At 41.3% G+C, this 22946-nt stretch overlaps 1 protein-coding gene across 4 annotated transcripts; it reads left to right on the top strand.

The window, feature by feature from the left end:
* The first annotated feature begins 128 nt into the window (after window positions 1-128).
* On the top strand, window positions 129-22832 carry LOC147160188 (protein PHTF2). 4 transcript variants are annotated; one of them, XM_086058178.1, is made up of 21 exons: window positions 132-323; window positions 1671-1738; window positions 5603-5683; window positions 11195-11251; window positions 12970-13039; window positions 13113-13271; window positions 13344-13509; window positions 15409-15570; window positions 15714-15945; window positions 16018-16164; window positions 18316-18472; window positions 18545-18615; window positions 18676-18804; window positions 18909-18994; window positions 19555-19747; window positions 20508-20639; window positions 20878-20964; window positions 21048-21203; window positions 21393-21488; window positions 21570-21695; window positions 21771-22832. In XM_086058178.1, the coding sequence occupies exons 3-21, from the start codon at window positions 5639-5641 to the stop codon at window positions 21789-21791; spliced, it is 2292 nt and encodes a 763-aa protein (XP_085914304.1). In that variant the 5' UTR covers window positions 132-323; window positions 1671-1738; window positions 5603-5638; the 3' UTR covers window positions 21792-22832. The 4 variants fall into 4 exon arrangements, with proteins under 4 accessions (XP_085914305.1, XP_085914302.1, XP_085914303.1 ...); XM_086058179.1 differs by lacking the exon at window positions 15409-15570 and having other exon boundaries at window positions 129-323; XM_086058176.1 differs by having other exon boundaries at window positions 129-323; window positions 15714-16164.
* The last annotated feature ends 114 nt before the right edge of the window (window positions 22833-22946 follow it).

Here is a 22946-nt window from a genome sequence, read left to right as displayed (position 1 = left end):
AAAACGGTGTATTAAACATAATACGTTAGTGTAGTTGTTTTCTCCAAAAGCAAACGAAGACTGCTGAAAATGTGCGGGCGTCTTTGGTTGAGGCTTTACGGCCTGTGCAAGTAAAGTGAACTTTTATTTTTACATTGCCCGTGACGTCACTTAGCTGCAGAGGAGCTCAACGCTTTGGAAGGCGAGTCTGCGAGTAGACGCCGAGCATCTGAACACCATGGACCGAGCTGGCCAGCTCCCCGACACCCCGTAAAGCTTTTCTTTCTTTCTTTTTTAAAGCCCCGTGAGCGACTACAGCGTGAGCAGCTCTGACCGTCAGAGAGGTAAGACGCTGCAGCCCTGGTCAGCTGCATGTCTGGGGCGAGGGGATGCGAAGGGGAGGCTCTTTGTGGCCGCCGGTAGCTATAGCTGTCTGGCTAGTTAGCTCCCGTGCTAGCCTCTCATTTCGTAGGGGACAAACCCACGTTAGCTTTCCAAAAAGTGTGTCACGAAACGTTAACACGCTTATAAAGCAACTCAGTTTGAGCCGACCTTAAAAGGAAAAAAAAAAGAACACGTAGCATTTGCGTTGCTTGCTGAGATTTCTGAACATCACAATGCTTTAAAACGGCAAAAGGTGCCATTGTTTACATTTGTGTATTTACACTTGCACTTTAACGTATTGGCTTGTCATGACTAGTTTGCTATGAAGTTGACTTATTTACGACATGGAAGAACTTTGCAAAAGGTATAGGGCTGTTCTGTACTCTCATGCAGAAATTGCATACAAGTATAAGAAAGTTATCTTTACAATTTAAGATTTAAGTAAAACCACCTGTTTGACGTATAGGAATAAAGTTAAACCCTTTTTGACAGCGCTCAAAATGGACTTTTATTAGCAATCTTCAAAAAGCTTTCTTTATAGGTGAGGTCAAAAGGTGACAGGATGGCACGGCTTTTGTCAGTGCTTATTGCTTAATAATGTATTTTTATTTTTTTTTAAGTTGTCAGTGGGTGCTCTGTGCTGGCTGTGAGATTGACATTAGATGTTGGTTGCCATGGATACAAGGCAAATTGTGATTAAAGGGATACCTGACTTCTATAGCTATTTTCAGCAGTATGTCGAATTAATTTGATAACTTTATTATTTTTAATGTTCAATTAACACCTTCAAAAACACATTAAGCTGAAAATGACATCACAGGTGCTCAGGAAACAGGTCACGATCAATCAGATTAGTTAGCAAACAGAGCCATGATTGGTCATTAACAGTTTCCTGAGCACACACGATGTCGTCTTTGGTCGACAGCAAGTGGCAAATGTGTTTTTAAAATGTTTTACATGAAAAATGACATTATCACATTAATTATAGTCAAAATATTATCTTCTTACAGCAGAAAATGGCTAAAGGAATCAAGTAACCCTTTAAGAGCTACTTCATAGTTTATATGTTATTGTTGAGTTGTCGCCGGTCACCTCGGATGCTCGGCTGAGTGAGCCCACCGCCCCGCAGAGCTGGTTACATCATTTGCTGCATTACAGTTACATCACCCGCTGCCTTGTGTCACAGCTGCGGATGTTAAACGCAGGAGGCGAGCGACGAGCATCCTTTTTTCGCTGCTGCCTCGACAAGAAAATGTTTAGTTGCTATTCTTTGCAAATAACGGATTTGATGCTCATGTGTTGCACAGAGTCACTGCTGTGAGCTGTTTTGGGTGCTGCCTGACAATCACAGTGTCAAGACCTTCACCACCACTTGGTATGTTACACTGTATTAATATCTATTGATGGTAATACTTGAAATGGCTGAGGTGTATGAAAAGGTGTATACTTCGATTCCACCCCACCCCTGCCCAGGAACACATGAGTCAATATTGAGGGACACTCTGGGAGAAAATCTTCATCGAGGCAGTTCCCTTCCATTCTCACTTCCCTTAATTGTCACCACTGTCCTAATACTTTTGTCCAAGCGGTGTAAGCTCACATGCACAGATGAGACAAAGGAACATGTCAATTTGAAAATGTGATGGGCAGCACAATTGAGTTCCCAGCCAAAGAGGATGTGAGTCTGATCCCGTCCACTTATTGGGGCAGATGGAAAGTCTTGACCCTGTGGGGCGACACCTCCGTCCAGACCCGTAATCGGCTTGTGTGTGTGTTTGTTGCGCTGGCTGACTTCGCCTTGCATGGCATTGCGATGTGTGTGCGTGTTTGTGTGTTCGGCCTTAATTTGGCAGCCTGGCGCGTTTTCCGATGCGGCAGAGATGTAACCGGCACCCATCATGAAATATAGAGCACCCACGGGGAGGGCAAGAGAGGGTGCAGCTCGGGTTGCACATCACGAGTTTGGGTTCATGTTTTCATCCTGAACGGACCTGCAAAGTCCAGGAAAGTGTGGCCAAGATTTACATGCAGAGCAAATTGCAATTTTACCAAGCAGATGCGAATGTAAATGCATTGATAAGGTTCCACTGTTAGCATCACTCATGTTGTATTTGAAGCATTTCACTTAAAACTACTGGGTTGAAAGTTGAGATGCATCGATTAATTGACAAATAATTGGTTATCAAATTAATTGATAATTATTTTGATCATTCATTTATGTTTGTGCATTTTGTCAATTTGAAATAATGTGCTGTTTTTTTAAAGATAGGGATAGAAGTTAAAACTACCAACAACTCTTCAACCCAATCTTGATGGGTCAAAAGATTCAGAATGAACCCAACAAATACGCAGCCAGTCAGTCACTTAATGTGTGGAGAGACACCCAAGGATGTCAGTGAAGCAGCTGATTGCCTAACCCAGGGATAGGCAAGTTCGGTCCGAGAGAAACGCAGTCCTGCATGTTTTCGGTGTCTCCTGCCTCCAACCCAGGTGTTTCAAATCATCAGCTCATAATTACGTTCTGCAGGAGCCTCTCAGCTGCGTTGGAGGAGGGAGACATGCAAAACATGCAGGACAGCGGCTCTCTAGGACCGAACTTTCCTACCCCTGGCCTAACCCATTTATGGATAGAATTAATTCCACCTCGCCTCACTCAACATTCTTGCCTACTTCCCTGGATCACACCCCTCTTGTTGATGTTCCATTGTGTGTGTGTTTCAACGACACTTTGCAGTGCGCACAAACTGAGTTCCAGTTTTATGCATAACATGGGTCAAAACAAGTCTGTCGCATGGTTTAAATTTGACAGCTGTTATTTGCAGTGGCAATAAATACAGTAATGATGTCATCTTTGGGTAGCAACCTGCATCTTGCTTGATTGTTACTTGACTTTTTTATGGTTGATTAATTGCCATAAAGTACAATATACTGTATGTGCAGCCTCAAAAGCTTCTGCACGCTCAATGTCCATGGTGGCCGAAATATGGAACTGCCAACATCCTGGCCATTTTCAAACCAAATTCTCTTCCAAATGTCCAAAAAGGACATCAAGAAATGTCATTTTTTCAAATTGTGGCATAGGACTTTTAAACGCCAGTTGATCTTGAGCATGTGTTTTGCTTGTCATGTTTTCAATATTCAAAATCTGTCTGTCAGTGGAATATTCCACTTGTGCCTTGTCCTAGTTGTATCCTTTCTTCAATATTTTGTGACGTTCTGCTGCAGGCTCGTGATGACTTTCTGAATGTGTGTGCAGCAGTCTTTCCTCTCTCTCTCTCTCTCTCTCTCTCTCTCTCTCTCTCTCTCTCTCTCTCTCTCTCTCTCTCTCTCTCTCTCGCTCTCGCTCTCGCTCTCGCTCTCGCTCTCGCTCTCGCTCTCGCTCTCTCTCATATATATATATATATATATATATATATATATATATATATATATATATATATATATATATATATATATATATATATATATATATTCCCGTCATTATCCTCATCAAGTAGTCTTTCTGTAGACTTTGCCAGTGTTTGGAGTCATGTGTCTTCTCTGGAGTGCATTCAGATGTCGACTTGTGCTCTATCCGCTCCCTAAATACACATGCAAAGCCACAGTGTATTTTGGGAAGGTTGACTCACCCCGCCTGCCGCCGCCATGTTTTCCGTTTTAAATGATGAGCTTCAGTGCAGCTGATGTGCAGTTTGAGGCCTTATTAGGCAACTTTTGCTGCGGATTTGAGCCAACTGCTTCTCTTCTTTTGGCTTTTAAATCCATGAATGCGACCGCCTCATGTTGGAGGATTGTTCCTGCTAGACATTCTTCCTGTTGCTATAAATGTATTTTTCGTCCCTTCCGCTATCACACGCAGCTCCGCACTCCCAACGCTTACATTCGTGACCCCCTGTGCACGGCGGCCTTGACACACACACGCGCGCGCGCGCACAAAAAGTCGACTTTATCAGGCTTATCTGCAGCGGTTGCTGACTCACGGCGTGAGACGCTGACGGCCTCCATGGAAAACATTCATGAGAAAAGCAAGAAGACAAGGAAGGAAGCACACATAAGACGCTTACTGACCACATCTTCATTCTTAGAACGCTCACGCTGCGTCTTCTCACTTACACGTGCTTCCTTCCTGCTTGTGTGGCCCTCACACAGCTTTAGCACAAAGTCCACTTTTCTTTTAAATGTGTGACATCATCTCGGAGGAGCTCTGGTATTTTAGCGCCTGTTGCTTTTAACACAACAGGATGGTGGAAGTGTGTGTTGAGCATTCCACCTGCCTCACATTATGTAGAAAATACTAATCACTCGGGGTGTGAATTGCCTAGTAGCTTGCGATTCGATCTGTATCACGTATTTAACAAACAAACAAATCAAATTTTAAGGCTTAATGTTCCATTAATATAACATTCTTCCATGCTTAAAGTGTGAACCCCAACTCAAATTAAGACATTTTGTTGAATATTTCCATCAAAATTAGATTTTTGAAAATCGATTCGGCTGCATATTGAATCCATACGAGAATTGTGCGCTGTAATATCACGATATACTGCCGAATATATATATATTTTTTACCACCCCTTTTAATCACGATTAAGTTGGTAATATTTGAAGTCACAACAATTTGGACAATCATTTGTTTTTTGGTGCAAAACAAGAAAATGTTTTTTTGGGATGAAAACACGATTTATTAAATGTAGTTATTTTAAAAAACAAATGTGCAAATATATGCATTTAAACAACTCAAAACTAGTATTAATCATCTTTTATTTTTCTCTACGACGATGCCAATTTTGTAATTGTGGTGTGTAAGAATTGAAATTAGAATTGAGTTTCAATTAATTGCATTGCCCTCGCTCACGGCCGTGAATTTGTTTGCGTTGTGCCATAACAAGTCAAATTATACAAAATGGAAGGATGTGGCTGTCGAAAGTGACATGTCTCATGTGTACTGATTTGACAAATGAGCGTGAACGCCCAAAAGTCAAGGGTGGAGTCGGCTGCAGCATTTTCTTGCAACTTTGTTGTGTGATGAAGCGCCCTTCAACCACAAGTATTGCTGCACAACCATGTTACAAGCGTGCTCCAGTGCGTGCGTGTCTGCCCCTCCCTACCCCGCTCATTATTAGTCAGCGCACACCTGCCTCTGTCGTGTGCGCACTCCCATTGGTACATCACTCACATCTTCCTGTCTAGCTCTGCCTCCCGTGTGATTTCTATTTATTTATTTTTTTGTCCCCTCCAGTCTAAGATGCCCCAGACGGCAAGAGGTGACATGTAAATGGCTTCCAAAGTGAAAGATGCTGTGGTGTGGTACCAGAAAAAGGTAAGAAGCGGATTTTGTGAGTCTGTGCTTATTAGACAATGCTGGCATCACATTGGCTGAGCTTTCACCGTTTTTTTGTGTGCGCTGAAAACCTTTCCAAAACGGTTCTCAAAGTAGGAAGCATGGAATCGTCCAAAATATCTTTGCTAAAATGAGAATTGAGATATGAGAATCTTCTCCCACCGCTGGTTGGTTCAGTAATTGATTATTGATGGTGTCCCAATACTTTTGTACGTGCCTTGTATTCAGTGACATTTGTAGCTGATGTCCATTGAAAGCAATGAAGTTGACACGTAAATGTGCCGGCAAGCCGGTGTCGAGTGTCATCTTGTTCCGTGGTTTCCGATATCGGATCCGCCGCCGGAATCCCATCGCCAGCCCCCAGCCCAACCGACACCCCACCCCCACCCCCCCATGCTGACTTTCTCTCCCATCCTCGCCGCCCTGCAGTGCTCACCTTACGCCTACGTCTGTCGGCTCGCTCCGACTCTGCGTCCTCTTTATTTGCCTCGCTCGTTTTCTGTCAGACATACCGCGCTTGGCAACGTGCGTCAACATGACTCACGTGCTTTCAAAATGAAACCCTTTCCCGTAATCCACATCTCAGCTGACTGCATTTAGTTGCGATCGCAGCTCACACGCAGAGGCAAATTGTTTGTGTGTGAGTTAGTGAGGAGAACTGCTGAGTCGTGATGTGACCGCAGGGCTTCTCATTTTAAAAAAGTTTTCATACATGCAAACCCGTAATGAACAGATCCAATTTGGATCTGACAGGTGTTAACGTCAAGTCCAAAATTTTCTATGCAACATGTTTTGTGCACCCCACTAGTCTAAACACGACATTCTGATTAATATTGCATTTGTGGAATATAAATTAAGAATAATAATCCATCTCACAGGGCGGCCATTTTGCTTTGTTTTGCTACTTGCTGTTGACTAAAAATGTCATCACAGTCCTGCGTGCTTTGGTAACAAGCGTCACGGCTCACCTGCTTCCTTGATTTGGTCATGTGATGTTTGCAAGATGAACACTGCGGAGTCATTTTCAGTTGACAGCAAAATGGCCGCCCCCTGAGAGCACCTAGATTGGGATGTTTCAAAACGATACATGGGAAATATGAGACAAAGACTTAAGATAATGATACACCTAATAATACTCTGACTGAAACCCATCAAGGCCTTTTCACACTGCACTTAGCAAGGCGCAGCACACTGTCGACGAACCCATTTGTTGAGTGTGCAATTTTCGATAGGAGAGAGGCTGGCGGAGTGATTTGAGAGTGCTAACAGCCCAACTAGCGGGAAAAGCTTCCCTGACATTTCCTGTTTGTAAGCTTCGTGGAAATAAAACATTTCATGTTGATCACCTAACAAAGAGGGGTAAGCCCAGCGTAAGATTTGTTGACACACATGTCATGCAAGTTGAGCTTCCAGGTTCTATTTATTTTTAGATGTCATTCACACTTCAAATAGTTAAAATGCAGGCAGAGAAAAGCAACCATGACAAATGACAGCTTGTTCTTGACTGGACGTGATTTAGCCTGTTAATGACTCTCACACACACAGAAAATAGGCCACACACACAAACGCACACACGTGTGCGTTGCCATGATCACGCAGTGGTCTGACCCACATTCCTTCCAGTTTGCTTCCTCCATAATTAGCCCAGTTGTCTTCTCGAAAACAAATCCCCATGTCGTTATTTGATGATTATCTTTATTAGCAACTTTGAGAATGCTAACAATGGATGGAAGTATTAACCCAGAGCTCAACGATTTTTCACTCTCTTTAGCGAAAAGCTATTGGCGTAAGCTCCTATTTTTATTAACAGTGGCAAAATGAGTGTGTTAATTTTGAGTTCATTTCAAGTTCCTTACACCACAAATGGTTTTAACACGCAATTAATGACCACCCCTCAAGCCTGTACTGGGGGGATTCCAGTCGCAACACAGCAGACATGTCCACGTCAAAATTTAGCAGTAATAAATTGAATTATAATGCATATACAGTATTTGTGGAGACTAGGTTCAAGTTGTATTTAAACAATTTTTAAATGTGCAGAATTTCACAAGTTACTTCATGTTAAAGATTGATAACTCTTAACTCAATCACTAGCAGCCATTTTCACTGAGGCAACCCCCTTCGCTCGCTGGTGTTTTACTACTACCACTATTAAAAACATCGAACCTACCAAAAGAAAGATTAGAGTCTTCTTTCACCAGGAAGAAAAAGTACATTTCTATCTGTTTTCATTTTGCAGCAATTAGCATTAGAATATAGCTAAGTTTCATCATTATTTACAAATCTGTTTAAAACACTGGGGAAAAGAGCTTTTTCCAAAATGGCCCTAATTGATCTCTTATACTCTGCTGCCACCTGCTGGCCGTTTTTGTAATAACTACCATTGCTTCAGTTCAGAGACTGCATCAATGCCTTCTGTATGCTTTAGCATAAATAAAAAACATTAAAACGTATAAATACGTCTTTGGGAGCATGGTAATATTTAAAATAGAACTTATTTATACGTTTTTGGGAGCAAATTAGTTAATATGAAAACAAAAATGCACTGAGCTGTCACCAACGTCTTACAAATACAATTATGCTATTTAGTGACAGAAAAATTACACTTTTTTTTTCTTTTTTACAGTGCAATACTGTACATCTTCCATCTATCCATTTTCTTAACCGCTTTTCCTCACAAGGGTCGCGGGGGGCGCTGGAGCCTATCCCAGCTGGCTTCGGGCAGTAGGCGGGGTACACCCTGAACTGGTTGCCAGCCAATCGCAGTACTGTACATCTTTTTAATTTTAATTCAATTTTATGAAATATTATGAAATTACTGTATCAATGACTAAAAGATGCAACCTTATTTCTATTAGTTTAACATTTGTTTGCACTTTTATGTTAACAGGAGTCTGAAAACTTAGAAAAAAATATTTTATTGTACAGATATAAAATGCATGATTAATCGTGAGTTAACTATTGAAGTCGTGCAATTAATTACGATTAAAATTTTAATCACCAGACCCCTAATTTTTACGTTTTTTTCCCCTTGTCATTTAATGTAAACTAAGTCACAGATGAATGTTGTGGCAAACAACTCCCGGCTGGTTGTTGCTATGCTTGTCTGACATAATCCCCCTCGCGCTTACCTCCCTGCGTCGCCATGGCGACCCTCGCCGAGTGCCGCAGCGGCACACTTGGCCCGGCCGGCCCGCATTCAGGCGAAATCTCGGCACGGCAATGTCAAGTGTTAACAAAGAAGAGTGTGCGTCACTTGGACAGAAAGTGATTATGTCAACAAACACTGAGCACTTAAGAGGATGAAGTCGTTGCTAATTCCACTACTGTCAAATGTCGCTCACATGTCCAATGTGTGAGTAACACGTTTGACGGCCATGTTTGAAGTCCTGCCTGTGTTTATATTTTTACTTTGTCCACAAACCGCCATCTTTGACCCATTTCTTTCTACTGCTTGCCCTCATCCAAGTTTATTGAGTCCTCAACGTTTACACTGACAACAAACAACCTTTCATGCGACAGTGAGGCTCTTGTTGTAGTTCACGTGTTGTAAAAGTAGTTTACGGTTTGTCTGTTGTCACACGTAAAAGCACTTTTCTAGTTCCCACGGTAACGCTATTGAGTCCACGTGACACTGACAGATGACAATTGCATGTGTTGGCACTCACGCCCAGCCCTTGTGGACAAACAATTAATCACCGTCGTCGTTAAACAATGTGGTTGTTTTTTTTAACTTGACTTTCTCGGCAAGGAAAATATTACATTATATTTGAAGCCGTCTTTGTATTTTGTTTTTTTATGGCCATTCACAAAAAGATAAAAGTTTGAGGATTTGGGGTGAAGTTTGACGATGAATTGAAAATGCTCTGTAAGCTTTACAGGTGAACTTAGCTTGACCTTCGAAACTACATTGTACATTTTTTGTATACATGATTTTCTGGTTCAAACCGGTTACACATTTATCATGAAAAATAATTCAATCCCAAATATGCAATTATTTTTTCAAGGTCCTCAAGCATATTTTTGTAACAAACACAAAGCAATGAATTCGTCTGTATTACAACAAAGAACATCAAGATTTATTATACATAAATATTTTTATTTAATAGTTTAGGCTTACACTAAAGTAAAGGTATATGATAGCCATGATGTTTTTTGTCTTCTTCAATTAGAGTTAACTTGCTAAAGACTTTGACTTATGCAATAATGCAAACAAATGCACTTTGTAACGTTTCATGAAACAATGATATGTAAACGTGGACTCCACTTTTTAAGCATTGAACTGACCTAGAGACGATATAAAATAAATGTATAAATTAGTGCTGTTAAAGTTTTAAGTAATTAATTATTAACAAAATAATTATCACATTATTCATGTGTTAACGCAGATTAATCACACTATTAATTTTGACCACAGATGATGGTTACGTTAAATGTAGCACACGTTGTGTTTGAGCAATAAACATAACTACATGCTTTAAAGTAAAGCATTTATTAAATGTTTGTGTATGACATTCAGAATATTTTTCCATTTTAACTTATTTGCTCTCAAAAATGTATAAACAATGTTCTATTTTAAATATTGCCATGGTCCCAAAAACATATTTACACGTTTAAAAAAAATGTTTTAATGCTAGAGCATACTAAAAGGCTTTGATGCAGCCTCTGACCTGAAGAGGTGGCTTAAAGCAATGGTAGTTATTACAAAAACGGCCAGCAGATGGCAGCAGAGTATAAGAGATCAATCAGGGCCTTGTCGCAACAAGCATTTTTCCCCAGTGTTTTCAACAGATTTGTGAATAATTATGAAACTTGGCTGTATTCTAATGCTAATTGCTGCTAAACGGAAACCGATGGAATTTTTTTTTCTGATGAAAGAAGAGACTCTAATCTTTGTTTTGGTAGCTTCCATGTTTTCATAGAAATAGAACACAATATTCTGTGGGCCCTGCAAAATCAGTCAAAGTCCAGTAAAACAGCCGGGAGCGAAGGGGGTTGCTTCATTTAAAATGGCTGCGAGGGAATGAGTTAAATGATACAAGTAATTAACTGATTAGAAAAAGAGGAGGATGAGAAAAATGTTGACGACGTCCTCATAGCATTAAATGTTGAAAGAATTAACACATAACAGGTGCTCTTCAAATTTGGCGAGCAAAAAATGTTGATAATAAAGCCTTTTTAATTAAGCCATTAATCGTGATTAATCAAAATTCTAAGATATGATTAATTTGATTTAAAAAATTTAATTGTTTGACAGCTCTAGAGTAAATAGAATTTAAAAAATTAAGTCCACTGATTGGTGGAAATGTAGCAGTTTTCATTCCTAATTGCAGCCTTTGCGATTTGACAATTGCATTTGATGCCGATTTGAATTTGATCAGTTGTCCAGCCCTAATCAAAAAACAGTTTTGAATTATTCATCTCTTTGTTAGAGAAATGAATTTGGACAGCCGTCATCTTTAGTTTCTAATCTGTGTGTTTGTCTTGTAGATTGGCGCCTACGACCAGCAGATATGGGAGAAGTCGGTGGAGCAGCGGGAAATCAAGGTGCCGCTCTTTCCGTTTTGCCACCACCTCACATTCGTTTGTATTTTCGTTCTCACTTTCTCCACGTTCTGTCCGCTCCCTCCCATCTCCACTCTGCTCCAGTGTTTTTCTTTTTTTGTAACCATTTCCTTTCTGCCCCACTTCCTCCTCTTCATCTTCACCCATCCTCCCTGTTAATCGTCCTCCTCGTCAGTTTATATCGCTGGTGAGTATTCAGCGGCAGCGAGAGCGCATTGCACGTCCGTGCGTCCGTCCGCTCAGCCACGGCGGCGTACAGTAGACTAGCAAGACTGCGACGGGGCAGCCTGTGTTTGGTGTGTTAACCCCACGCTTGCTGACATGACACGTGACCACAGGTTGATGATGACTTTGAGAAAAATCAAGTTCCGCAAGTGGCGAAGGCGAAGCTCACATTCGTCGAGGCGCGAACATTTCATTTCCGTTTATCTTTGAAAGCGAGTTCAAATGTTACTTTCATGCAAGGAACAGAATTTGAAGCTAGTAAACAGTCTGGGCCAGGGAAATGTCGTCTTATTTATCTAAGGAGGGCATCACAGAATGTGAACCGTCTCCCAATTGACTTTGCAATGTTTTTGACATGGCTCAGCGGCCAATATAAAGATAAGCGGCCTGGAGATAAGAACACAGGCGGGCTGTTTGCTTTCAACTGTAGTGCCAAGATAAATCTCCTGCCAACCACCAGCTATTGATCCCCTTGTTTGGGTTGGCCTCAAGTTGAACGGCGCCATCCTTATTTAACAAGCAACTTGCAGTTAGTACATCATTCAACACAATCAAGACAATCTCGTCTGCAGTGTTTGTAGCTGATTTTGTAAATGTAGAGATGATGATGATGATGATGATGATGATGATGATGATATGTGACTCAAACATGCACGTGAGGTGCTTGATCTGCATTTCAACAATTTGCCTCTCATTCCATCCCAACACATGCTCGGTGTGGCTTGATAAATGTGTGTCACTAAAAAAAGAGCACACACACACAGCTTCATGGTAGGGCTGAACAATTAATCGGATTTGAATCGACATCACATTGTGCCCAAACTTTTGCACACATTATTATTTTGTTTTCTGTTATTTTGTAATGGTAAATGATGGAAATAAAATCCAACTTTTTTTTTGTGAATATTTTTATATATTTTCCTTGGCTTGTTTATGCGCAATAATGCACATTTTTACCCGGGGTGCCAAAAACTTTCGATCCCCAATGCAGATACATTCAGTTCTAAAGAAATGCGAAGTGATACATTCATTTGTTTGAATTGTTGTAATCTGACTTGGCCACGCTTAAAAGAGTGATTCGTAATTTAACAAGTCTAATTGAAGTACAAATTCATGTTTTCAACCAAACCTGTAAGAATGAAATAGTCATGTCCGATATTGTTTATTGTAATGTATTGCTTGTGTTTGAAAAAAAAAAAAAAAAAAACATGAATACAGGATCTTGGAAAAAAAAAATACTAATCGCATATTAAATTGCAATCGCATTATTGAGGGGGAAAAATCGGTTTATTTTTCAGAATTGTTCAGCCCCATTTCATGCGTGAAATTGAAAATGTTAGACGGCATCTTTTAGTGTGCTTTCAGTATGTGCACCTTCATGCGAATAGTCCAGTAGGAATGCGACTAGAGCTTGTAGAAAGCCTCCCAAATATTTTAGTTTTCATGTTCCTCCGTTGACTGTGTTTTTCTTGCAGGGCCTGAGGAACAAGCCAAAGAAGACGGGTCACGTCAAGCCAGACCTGATCGATGTGGACCTGGTTCGAGGTGAGAAGAGGCCAACTTGAAGATGATGACCGCATCCGCACGCTATGATTGATTTCTTTGCGTCCATCTGAAGGCTCGGCGTTCGCTAAGGCCAAACCGGAGAGTCCGTGGACCTCGCTGACTCGGAAGGGCATCGTACGCGTGGTCTTCTTCCCCTTCTTCTATCGATGGTGGATCCAGGTCACCTCGCGAGCCATCTTCCTCTTGCTGCTGGTTCTCTACCTGTTGCAAGGTCTGTCTCCCGTCAAGGAAATGGCAAAGCCACGCCTCTCGCTCATCTGCGTCATGTGTTGTCCCACCGCAGTGATGGCGGCTCTCCTCTACGTGAGCATCCCGCAGCCTCACGGGATCCCCGCCACCGAGGTGTTTAGCGCCATCTGGCTCATGCTGCTGCTGGGCACCGTGCACTGTCAGATCGTCTCCACCAGGACGCCCAAGCCGGTCTCCACTATTGGCGGGAAGAGACGCAGGTGATGAGCTAATTGGACGTCAAGAGAAACTTGTGTTTCTTTTCATTTGTCATGGAGAGATTCTGTTTTGAACATGAATTCAAATTTAGTTTATTGTGTGAAGGCTGAAGTTATTCCACCCAATTTTTTTACATGCATCCAAATAATTCATCCGATTCACAGCATTACAGTTTCTACATGTCCCTAAAAATCATGTGGATTTTTTTTCTCATTCCAAAAATTCACAGTTGTCCCAATATTCGACAATTTCAACCAACAATTCCCCATTCATTTCCAATGGGACATTCAGCATAACGTTTGAAATTCAAAACATTCAGCTCATTCAAGTCGCCTTGGGAAGGACTTTCAACACGCCAAAACTTCCCATCACCAAAAATTCAACCATTTCACCACTAAAATTCCCGCCCCCCCAAAAAAGAAAACAAAATCCCAAATCATTCACAATAGACGGGTTTCCATCCAATTGTTTTGAATTTTGTAAGCTAATTTTGTGAAAATGCGCAAAACGGACATGCGACTTGTGCCCGTTTCCATCTGTTCTTCTTTTTGCGAATATTGAGAGGGGACTCCGCCACTGAAGGTGGCGGTATACACCATAGAGATATAATCCACCAGTAATTTAAAAGAAGAAGACCAGGAAGCGACTGATGTCGTATGCGTTTGCTTTTGTAATTCTTAAAAAAGGATACTTGACTCATTGAGCCATTTTCAACAGTTCATATTTGATCCAGAATTAATTTGATAACTTCATCAATTTTCATGTACAATTAATCCCTTTAAAAATACATTTTTCCACTTGTCGACTGAAGATGACATCACCTGTGCTGAGGGAACGACCAATCACGGCTCACCTGTTTTCTGGGTTATGTCAGCAAACTGAGCCATAATTGGTCGTTAACTATTTCCTCAGCACAGGTGATGTCATCTTCAGTCGACAGCAAGTGGCAAAATTCGTTTTTAAATTTTCATAAATTGTTTAGGAAAAATAATCACATTAATTATTAAATATTATTTTCATACTGTTAAAAATGTCTCAATGAGTCAAGAATGCCTTCAAAAAACTGTTCTTTGCTGTTTTCCATCTAAAATTGCATTCATATTTGTTTCTTCAAAAAGATTTCAGTTTTGTCGTCCCTCCAAACATACCTTACTTTATCGTCCACCATTGCTTTGTGACTACAAACGTACATGACGTAATATCCGGTCAAAACGTGCGACGCGTATCCGGTCTTGTCAGCGTTTATTCGCAAAACCTGTTTGTGTAGCCAAAATTCACATTTAACCTTTTTTTCCATGCACTTCAAAATCCACCCCCTCCAAGCGTAAAAACATTTTTGTGACTTTTGGGCCCTTTTTAGAGTTTCTACCGTTTCTATTCATTTTTATTTTCGCATTTCTTGAAAATTTGAATAACAATGGGTGGGTGGAAACCCCACTTATGATATATGCAACAAAAGACATCGTTCCTATTCCAAATCATAATATTTGTTTTTTCTACAAGTCACATTTTTATAACAGTGAGCCACATTTTTCACCACTGTTAAAATTGGAATTGTTTTTTTTTTTTAACTCCATGATAAATATAAGGCTTTGAGTTTGACGCTGCTTTGTGTGTTTTTGGAGTGTTTGCATTTTGACTTGGGGAACACTTGTGTGTTGGTTTGAAGTTTCTCCACTTTCAGGAAGTCTCGTCGGACGCCGTCAGCTGCAAGAGCTCATTAATACAAAGGCCGCGCATATTCCACAATCAAACGATTCCGGCAACGGCTCTCTTTTCTTTCTTTCTGTTCTTTCCGACAAATTGGACAATAAAAGCTGACAGGATGATCAGCGATATGATTGGCTTCATCGGGCGACCACTAAGTGTGCCTCTGCTCTATTCTTCTTTCCCAACTGAAGGAAGTTGAGGAAGGCCTCTCAGATGGAGGTGCATAGGGAAGGCGACGGCTCTAGCACTACCGATAACACACAGGAGGGGGCGCCGCACTCCTACTCAGCCAGGGCCACAAACAGCCTGGGCACTCTCTTCCATGATTTCTGGCATGATCTGTGTAAAGCTGGGTGTGTATTTGCCTTCTTCCTTTTTGAGTGGCCCAAGTGAGGCGTGTTGTTCTGCTCGTCTTTGTCTTCGCTTCAATCAGAAAAAGACGGAATTCCAATTGGGGGATTGATAATCATTTCGTCAACTCATCTGTGTCCCGCAGGTCCAAAAAGTCTAAACTGTCCATTGACAAGTCCACCGAAACGGACAACGGCTACGTGTCGCTGGATGGCCGCGTGACCAACCGCAGCAGCGAGGAGGGTCTGCAGCTGCACCACGAGCAGCGCTGCCAACTCTTGAACCGCCTTGACGAGGCGTGCTGGGCGGCGCGCGGCCCGCCCGCGCGCACGCACGCCGCCCGCAGCGTCGTGCCGCCCCTCGCCGCCGGCAGCAAGGTGAGCCGCCTCGCGCCGCGCAAATCGGAGATGAAACGTCCCGCTGATGCCCACCGTCATGTCGTCCGACAGGTGCCCGCCGCGTCGGACGAGGCGTCCAGCGAGGAGGACCCCGAGGCGTCCTACGTCGCCCTCCGCAGGGGAGTCGAGAGACTTAACGACGACTGCTCGCTGCGAAACCGCAAGAACACACACTACAAGAAACACTACATTGTGGAGGTAAACTATTTTCATTTTACTCTTTGAATGAATTTGTGAATGCACCACAATCCAATCACAAAAAAAGCGCCAGCAAATTTACAGCGTTTGGACTGATTTTAATCAAGACTTGGATTTTCACTAGGAAAAAAAAAGTTGATTCTACAGCCTTCTTTGGTTGTCTAGTAACCAGCTGTAGAGCATATAGATCGTATTTATTTATTCATTTTGACTTTTTCTAGAGAAAAATAGCTTTTTGTGCAAACAAACATCATTCATAACAGTGACTTTGTCGGGAACATTTTTGGCAGTGGTTTCATTCTATAAAATCAACTAATTCAATCATTGTTTTTTTATTGCAAAATACTAACAGCTAATTTTAATCAGAGATTACATTGTGTTCATAAATGTGTTTTTGACACATTCTGATTCCAGAAATGTATTTTTTCCCCTAGCACATCTGTTTTTTGAGATACTTTGATTTTTTGCTGGCCCAAAAAAAAACACTTGCGCATTACTGTAATTTATAGCTAGGATATAAAAATAAAAAAATACACTTATTGCTCAACCTAACCTTTAATTAATAAATATTTCTAAATATATTCTTCTTATTATTCTTATTCTTATTTATTATGAAAACCTGAAGTGCTGTAGAAAAAACAAGGGCAGATTCATAATCAGTACCAAAAAAAACTAAAAAAGTTTGCTTGCATCTCTTGTTTAAAAAAAAAAAAAAAGGATTTAAAATGTGTTGACCAGTTTAATGTATTTGAGTGAAATCCAAGCATTGGAGTGCTGCCATCTATCTCACCAGTGGTCCATTTCACAAAGCAGGTTGAACAAACACTAAACCTGACATAGCATAAGATAGAAAACTCTGCGCGTTCGCTTCCAGGACTGATTTGAGCTCGTTTGATCAACGCAGACTAGTTTCACCTGGAGTTACCACCACACTAAAAAGACAGCATCAATGAAGCCCGGATTCACCGAGTCACCATGGCAACGGGGAAGCAGAGAGCGGCGACGCCCTCTGCTTCCACGTTTTGTTTTGTTTTTGTTTTTTTTACCAAACTGGAAATAATAATGCGATCATATGGCGAATTTGAAAATTTCTTTAGAAGAAAAAAACATGTAACCGCAGCAGCTGCAAAACGTTAGCTACTCGGGGTCAATGCATGAATTTAAATGCAGTCCTTTGTAATCACAATAATATTACAAGGGAAACCTGTTGAATTTATGACTACGCATGACTACGGCGCCGGTAATGTTAATTGCAAATGTAAGGACGGATTAAGTTGTGTTTGTAGATGATGGACCGTGATGTGAAACGGTACCGCTCCAAAAGATAACTGTCCGGAAATGCCAGCATATCTATGCGCGGTCTAATCACAATCTCACGACGAATATTTAATTCCCTGCGCAATATTGAGGCGCCTTCATCAATAGGGTCATTGTCAAAAGGACATGCCATGTTTGTGACAAAAGTGTATTTTACGCTATAGACTATAGGCGTGATCACGCAAAAACTCACCGCAGACGACTTTATGTATGAGGAAATGAAATGTGTGTGTGGTTGAAAGGAGGCGGAGACAGAGAAAACATCAAAGTTCATTGTGAAAAACCTGCCACCGACCAGGTTATCTTCATGGACTCTGTTACTACGGTAACTGACCGAGAGCTTAAATGAGTTACTTCACTAAACCTGCTCTGTGAAATGGACGCCAGGACGGCTCCGTCAGCCGTTAGTGTTGACCCACTCGACGACCTCGTCACATTACAAAGATGATTGTTGTCCTTATTTTATGGCATGCATACTTCTGCTAACTTTACAAACACATATTCTGTAATATACAAACATAAATATGTTCCCTATTTGAATATTTGCTAAAAGGTCCAAGTAAAAGTCTGTTGATGTGCAGGCTGTCATGATAAGAAAAGATGTTCAATCTGCACTGGTGCACAGCTGCTGGTGATTTGGCATTTTGTTAAACTGCTTGCAAATTAAAGGGCCGGCATATCAGACCCAAATGCAATGAAAAACGTACAAAATGACATAAGTTGAGTCCAGCAAAAGTTTCAAACAGCGATTGATTCAATGCCCTCGGAAAAACAACACGAGTTTGTGTTTAAAAAAATAATAATTTTTCTCTGTATGTATTTGTTGTGTGTCAGGACGTCCCCAAGTCGGGCACCAGCTGCAGCTCCAGGTGCTCCAGCCTGAGGACTCCGGACTCGGAGAGCGCTCGTCACGAGTCGGAGACGGAGGATGTGCTGTGGGAGGACTTCCTGCACTGCGCCGAGTGCAGGTCGTCCTGCACCTCGGAGACGGGTCAGAGATTCAAGAGCGAGCGCATTCCTTGCGGACGTTCGCAATTCACCCCCGATGTGTCCTCCTCCGCAGACGGCGAAGGAGGAGGCGCGCCCGTGTGTCCTCCCACCAAGAAAGAGTACAGAGACGACCCTTTCCATCAGGTCAGTAAGTGCTCAGCTTGTTTGCGTTGATTGTTGTACATCAAGCTTTTCTGGGGTTAGGGCCACGCCCCCTGGCTGCACAGCTCCAACCCGGGCCTGGAGAGGGTCAGCGCCATCGTGTGGGAGGGAAACGAGTGCAAGAAAGCCGACATGTCCGTCCTGGAGATCAGCGGAATGATCATGAACAGAGTGAGCGCAACAAAAACAACAACAACAACAACAACAGCGGCGGTGCAGTTTTGACTTGAACGCGTCAAAAAGCAAATCCAAACATGTTTGCTTGCGTCTTCCAGGTCAATCTTTACCCTCCAGGAATTGGTTACCAGGTGTTTGGGAATCTGGTGTCAGTCACACTGGGACTCACTCCCTTTGCTTACAGGTAACTTTTAATTAGGGGTGTCAGGCAATCAAATGTTTTATTTGTAATTAATTGCATGATTTCAATAGTTAACTCACAATTAATTGCATTTTTTTATGCTCTAAATGTACAATAAAATGCATACAATATTTTTCCCCTTAAGTTTTCATACTCTCGTTAACATAAAAGTGGAAAATAATCATAAGCTAAAGGAAATATGGCTGCATCTTTTAGTTATGGATACAGTCATTTCATAATCATTCATAAAACTGAGTTAAAGTTAAAAAGATGTACTGTACTTTAAAAAACGAGTGTGATAATGATTTGTGTTGAAGTCATTTTTCTGCCACGAGATGGCATAATTGCATTTTTCCTATTAAGAGCTATCTAATTTTTAACATGAAGTAACATTTTTTAAATTGTAAAATACAACTTGACCCCAGTCTCCACAAATATATGCATTATTTCATTTATTTCTGCTAAAGTTTGATGTCGACTCATTTTGACAACCCTACTTTTAATACTTGATTAACGTTGGCCACATTTTTTCCCAATGTCTATTTTGCCGCTGTTGTGTTCAGACTGGCTCAACACCGCGACTTGGACCAGCTGACCACGCTCTCGGCCAATGAGCTGCTGTCCGTGGCGCTGGGGGGCGGCACCGGCTCGGACACCCTGGTGGTCACCATGGTAACGGTGAGCTTCATGGTGCGGGTGTGCCTCATCTGGCTCTTCTTCTTCTTGCTCAGCGTGGCTGAGAGGACATACAAGCAGGTGAGGCCAATGTGACGATGATGATGATGATGATGATGATGATGATGATGGGGACATATTTGCACATGTAGTATGTTAGTATTACAATTCTGGGACCGTAGTGTGTAAAATGAAGTCAATTAATGATAAGCACATTTACTGTAATTGAATGAATAATTCTTAAATGTTCATGTTTATTACTACCACAAATCTGTAAGAAAAATAAGCGCTTTGATTCAGTCACACAAAGTTGCCAGCAGAGGGCAGTGTTTACACTTGTCAATCGTGCCACTACACTTTTTTTGTCACAAATCACAGAAGAGGCATGTTTGTCAACCTTGCCTTAAACACATTCAAGCTTCTTCTTAATGTTGACATTGTTTGCAAATAATGGCCCTAAATGGGGCTTGAACGAAAGGACGATTGCAAAAGATGTGTTGCTTAAAAACAAATAAGTACAAATATGTAACACGCGCACTTTTTTCCCCCTTGCTATAAGGTGGTTCACTTTTCACGGCCTTGCTCTTTCATGGAATTTTTTTGGGGTGCAATATTGCGTGCATTTTTTTTGTTGCTTACAGTAATGTATCTATTTTATCAAATGTATGAAGGTTTGAACATTGAGAATGTTAAAACAAGAGAGAAATGTGAAAAAATGTAAAAGCCTTGATGAAAAAAGTGTGTGGTGGGTTTTAAAGCCTTAAAACATTCATAATAAATGTAAACCATAAAGCTAACCCCAGCGGAAAACAAAACAAAATAAATGAAATGTGTGTTTCAGAGGTTGCTGTTTGCCAAACTATTTGGTCACCTGACTTCAGCCCGACGAGCCAGGAAATCAGAAGTTCCTCATTTTCGACTGAAGAAGGTCCAGAACATCAAGATGTGGCTGTCGCTGCGATCATACCTTAAAGTAATACTTCACATCAAAGTGACATTATCTGTTATTGGCCGACTAATTCTGAAAAAGATTCCAGTTGCAATTTTTTTCCTTCAATATTATAAACCGCTATATACTAAACAATTTTTCTCAAGATGCTGTAACCTCTAAAAAGAAAAAAGAAAAAAATGCAATTAAGCCGTTATTTTTATTTCCCCTTTTTTTTTTTTTCTGACGACAATTTTAATTTGATTTGTGTCTTACGTTTCAGCGCCGAGGTCCCCAACGCTCTGTCGACGTCATCGTGTCGTCGGCCTTCCTGCTAATGCTGTCGGTCGTCTTCATCTGCTGTGCGCAGGTAACGTAAAGTACACGAGCGCGGCTCGCCGTCGTCGCGCCGATTACCATGATGACGGTGGCGATTTGTTGTTGGCGGCACAGTTGCTGCACGTGCACGAGACGTTCCTGGAGTGTCACTACAACTGGGAGCTGGTGATCTGGTGTTCCAGTCTGTCGCTGTTCCTGCTCAGGTTCGTCACGCTGGGCTCGGAGACCAGCAAGAAGTACAGCAACACCTCCATTTTGCTGACTGAACAGGTGAATGAAAACGCACACACACTTCCTGGTAGAGCGGTCGACAAGTAATTGATTATCAAATGAATCGACAACTATTTGCTTAACCGGGGGGGGGGGGGTATTTTTGTAATACACTTTAATGCAAAATAAAAATAAAAATATTCGATAGTGACAACTTCCTAATACTGATTTTGTGTGTGCGTGTGTCAGATCAACTTGTATCTCAAGATGGAAAAGAAGCCCAACAAGAAGGAAGAACTGACGCTGGTCAACAACGTTTTGAAACTGGCAACCAAACTACTCAAAGTGATTTCATCAATCGATCGATCGATCAATGAATAAGGTGCATATTTAGTGACATTTGCATATTTGTTTGTTGCGTTGCAGGAGCTGGACAGTCCTTTCCGGCTGTACGGTTTGACCATGAACCCGCTGCTGTACAACATCACACAGGTGGTCATCCTGTCCGCTGTCTCGGGAGTCATTTCGGACCTGTTAGGATTTAACTTGAAGGTGAGCGTTGACAAAAGGCGCAAACACAAAGCGTGTGTGTGTGTATAACGCACGTGCGTGTGTCCCTGTGCGCAGCTGTGGAAAATCAAGTCGTGACATCAATATGACTGAAGAAGAAGACGACGACAATGACAATGACGACAACGTATCATCAGAGTGCTCTGACTTTCAACAAGCTATTTACCCGCTCAGTGTTCTCACTTTTTATTTAACTTCACTATTTATGACATCACACCTTTTGCTCCCTTGAGCCTAAATTATTGTCATTTTGTCATCAATAATATTTTCAGATCGCTTTTGTTGGTTCTCAGCTCAGTCCGACGTTTGAAGGCTGTTTTATTGTAATTTATCTTTTTTTATTTAGCTTTTAAAAGTTTTAAAAAATTCCCTGAAGAGGGTTTTCTTCCGTCAATATAATGCACGTCATGCCATCAATGACAGAATTGATTGACGATTACAATGTTGTTCAGCTTGAAATATGGATGTTTTCTCACATGAATTCCCTCAAGTTGTAATATTTGATTTTATTTGCCCAATTCAAACAGTATTCTACGTTAATATTCCCCTCCGAGCCGAGTCACAAATTGTAATCTGGGCTTTCGGCGAGGCCGTGTGATTGGTCAGTGTACATGCAGCAGTATTAGTTGGTAAAGTCTGGTTTATGTAAAGCAAAAGAACATGCACTTTAAACATGTGGATAAACATACAGTAGACAATTTGCATCAGTCTCAATAAATTGAATGAAATGCTGACATATAAAGTTGTTGTGTTAGCATGTTGCTAACGTTATTCATCATTTTGTGCGTTCGAAGGAGACCAAAGTGCTTGCGTTAATAGAATGTTTGCTTCCCTTTTTCCCGCTTCTTGTAAAAGAATGTATTGCAGCTTTAAATTGTTTTTGTCGGGCTGTACCTTGTGTTTTTGTTTATCTGCGCTCTTGTGGTCTCTTTGTATTTTTAAGTTTGTTCAACACACGTTTGTAGAAAAGAGGCATGTTTGTTTGAATGTGTTTTATTTTTTTTTAAGTGACAAAAGAAGTATACATGAAGTTCAGACGGTCCAAATAATTTAACTTTTTGAGATGGAGCTGGTCTGTCGACATTTTTATAATAAAATCCAAGCGCTGGATGATAATGATTCTGGAGTTGCTCCTTTTCCTCATCCAATCCCACTTTTACAGCCTGCAAAACACGCATGTACCAATAGTTGTGTGCCGGGAACTTTATTTGTGTATTCGTATATTTTGCACTC

The sequence above is a fragment of the Leptonotus elevatus genome, chromosome 17 (assembly GCF_054856555.1).
Source record: "Leptonotus elevatus isolate MCC_2025b chromosome 17, RoL_Lele_1.0, whole genome shotgun sequence".
NCBI lineage: Eukaryota > Metazoa > Chordata > Actinopteri > Syngnathiformes > Syngnathidae > Leptonotus > Leptonotus elevatus.
Note: the sequence above shows the minus strand (reverse complement) of the source record. Positions and strands in the feature narration are given on the sequence as shown.

Bases quoted from the DNA above. Each gene is read 5' to 3' on its own strand.
- LOC147160188 (XM_086058177.1), top strand. From the start codon at position 5,639: ATGGCTTCCAAAGTGAAAGATGCTGTGGTGTGGTACCAGAAAAAG. The intron at 15,571-15,713 runs GTGTGTATTTGC...TGTGTCCCGCAG, and splicing joins CATGATCTGTGTAAAGCTGG to GTCCAAAAAGTCTAAACTGT. The intron at 19,748-20,507 runs GTGAGGCCAATG...TGTGTGTTTCAG, and splicing joins CTGAGAGGACATACAAGCAG to AGGTTGCTGTTTGCCAAACT.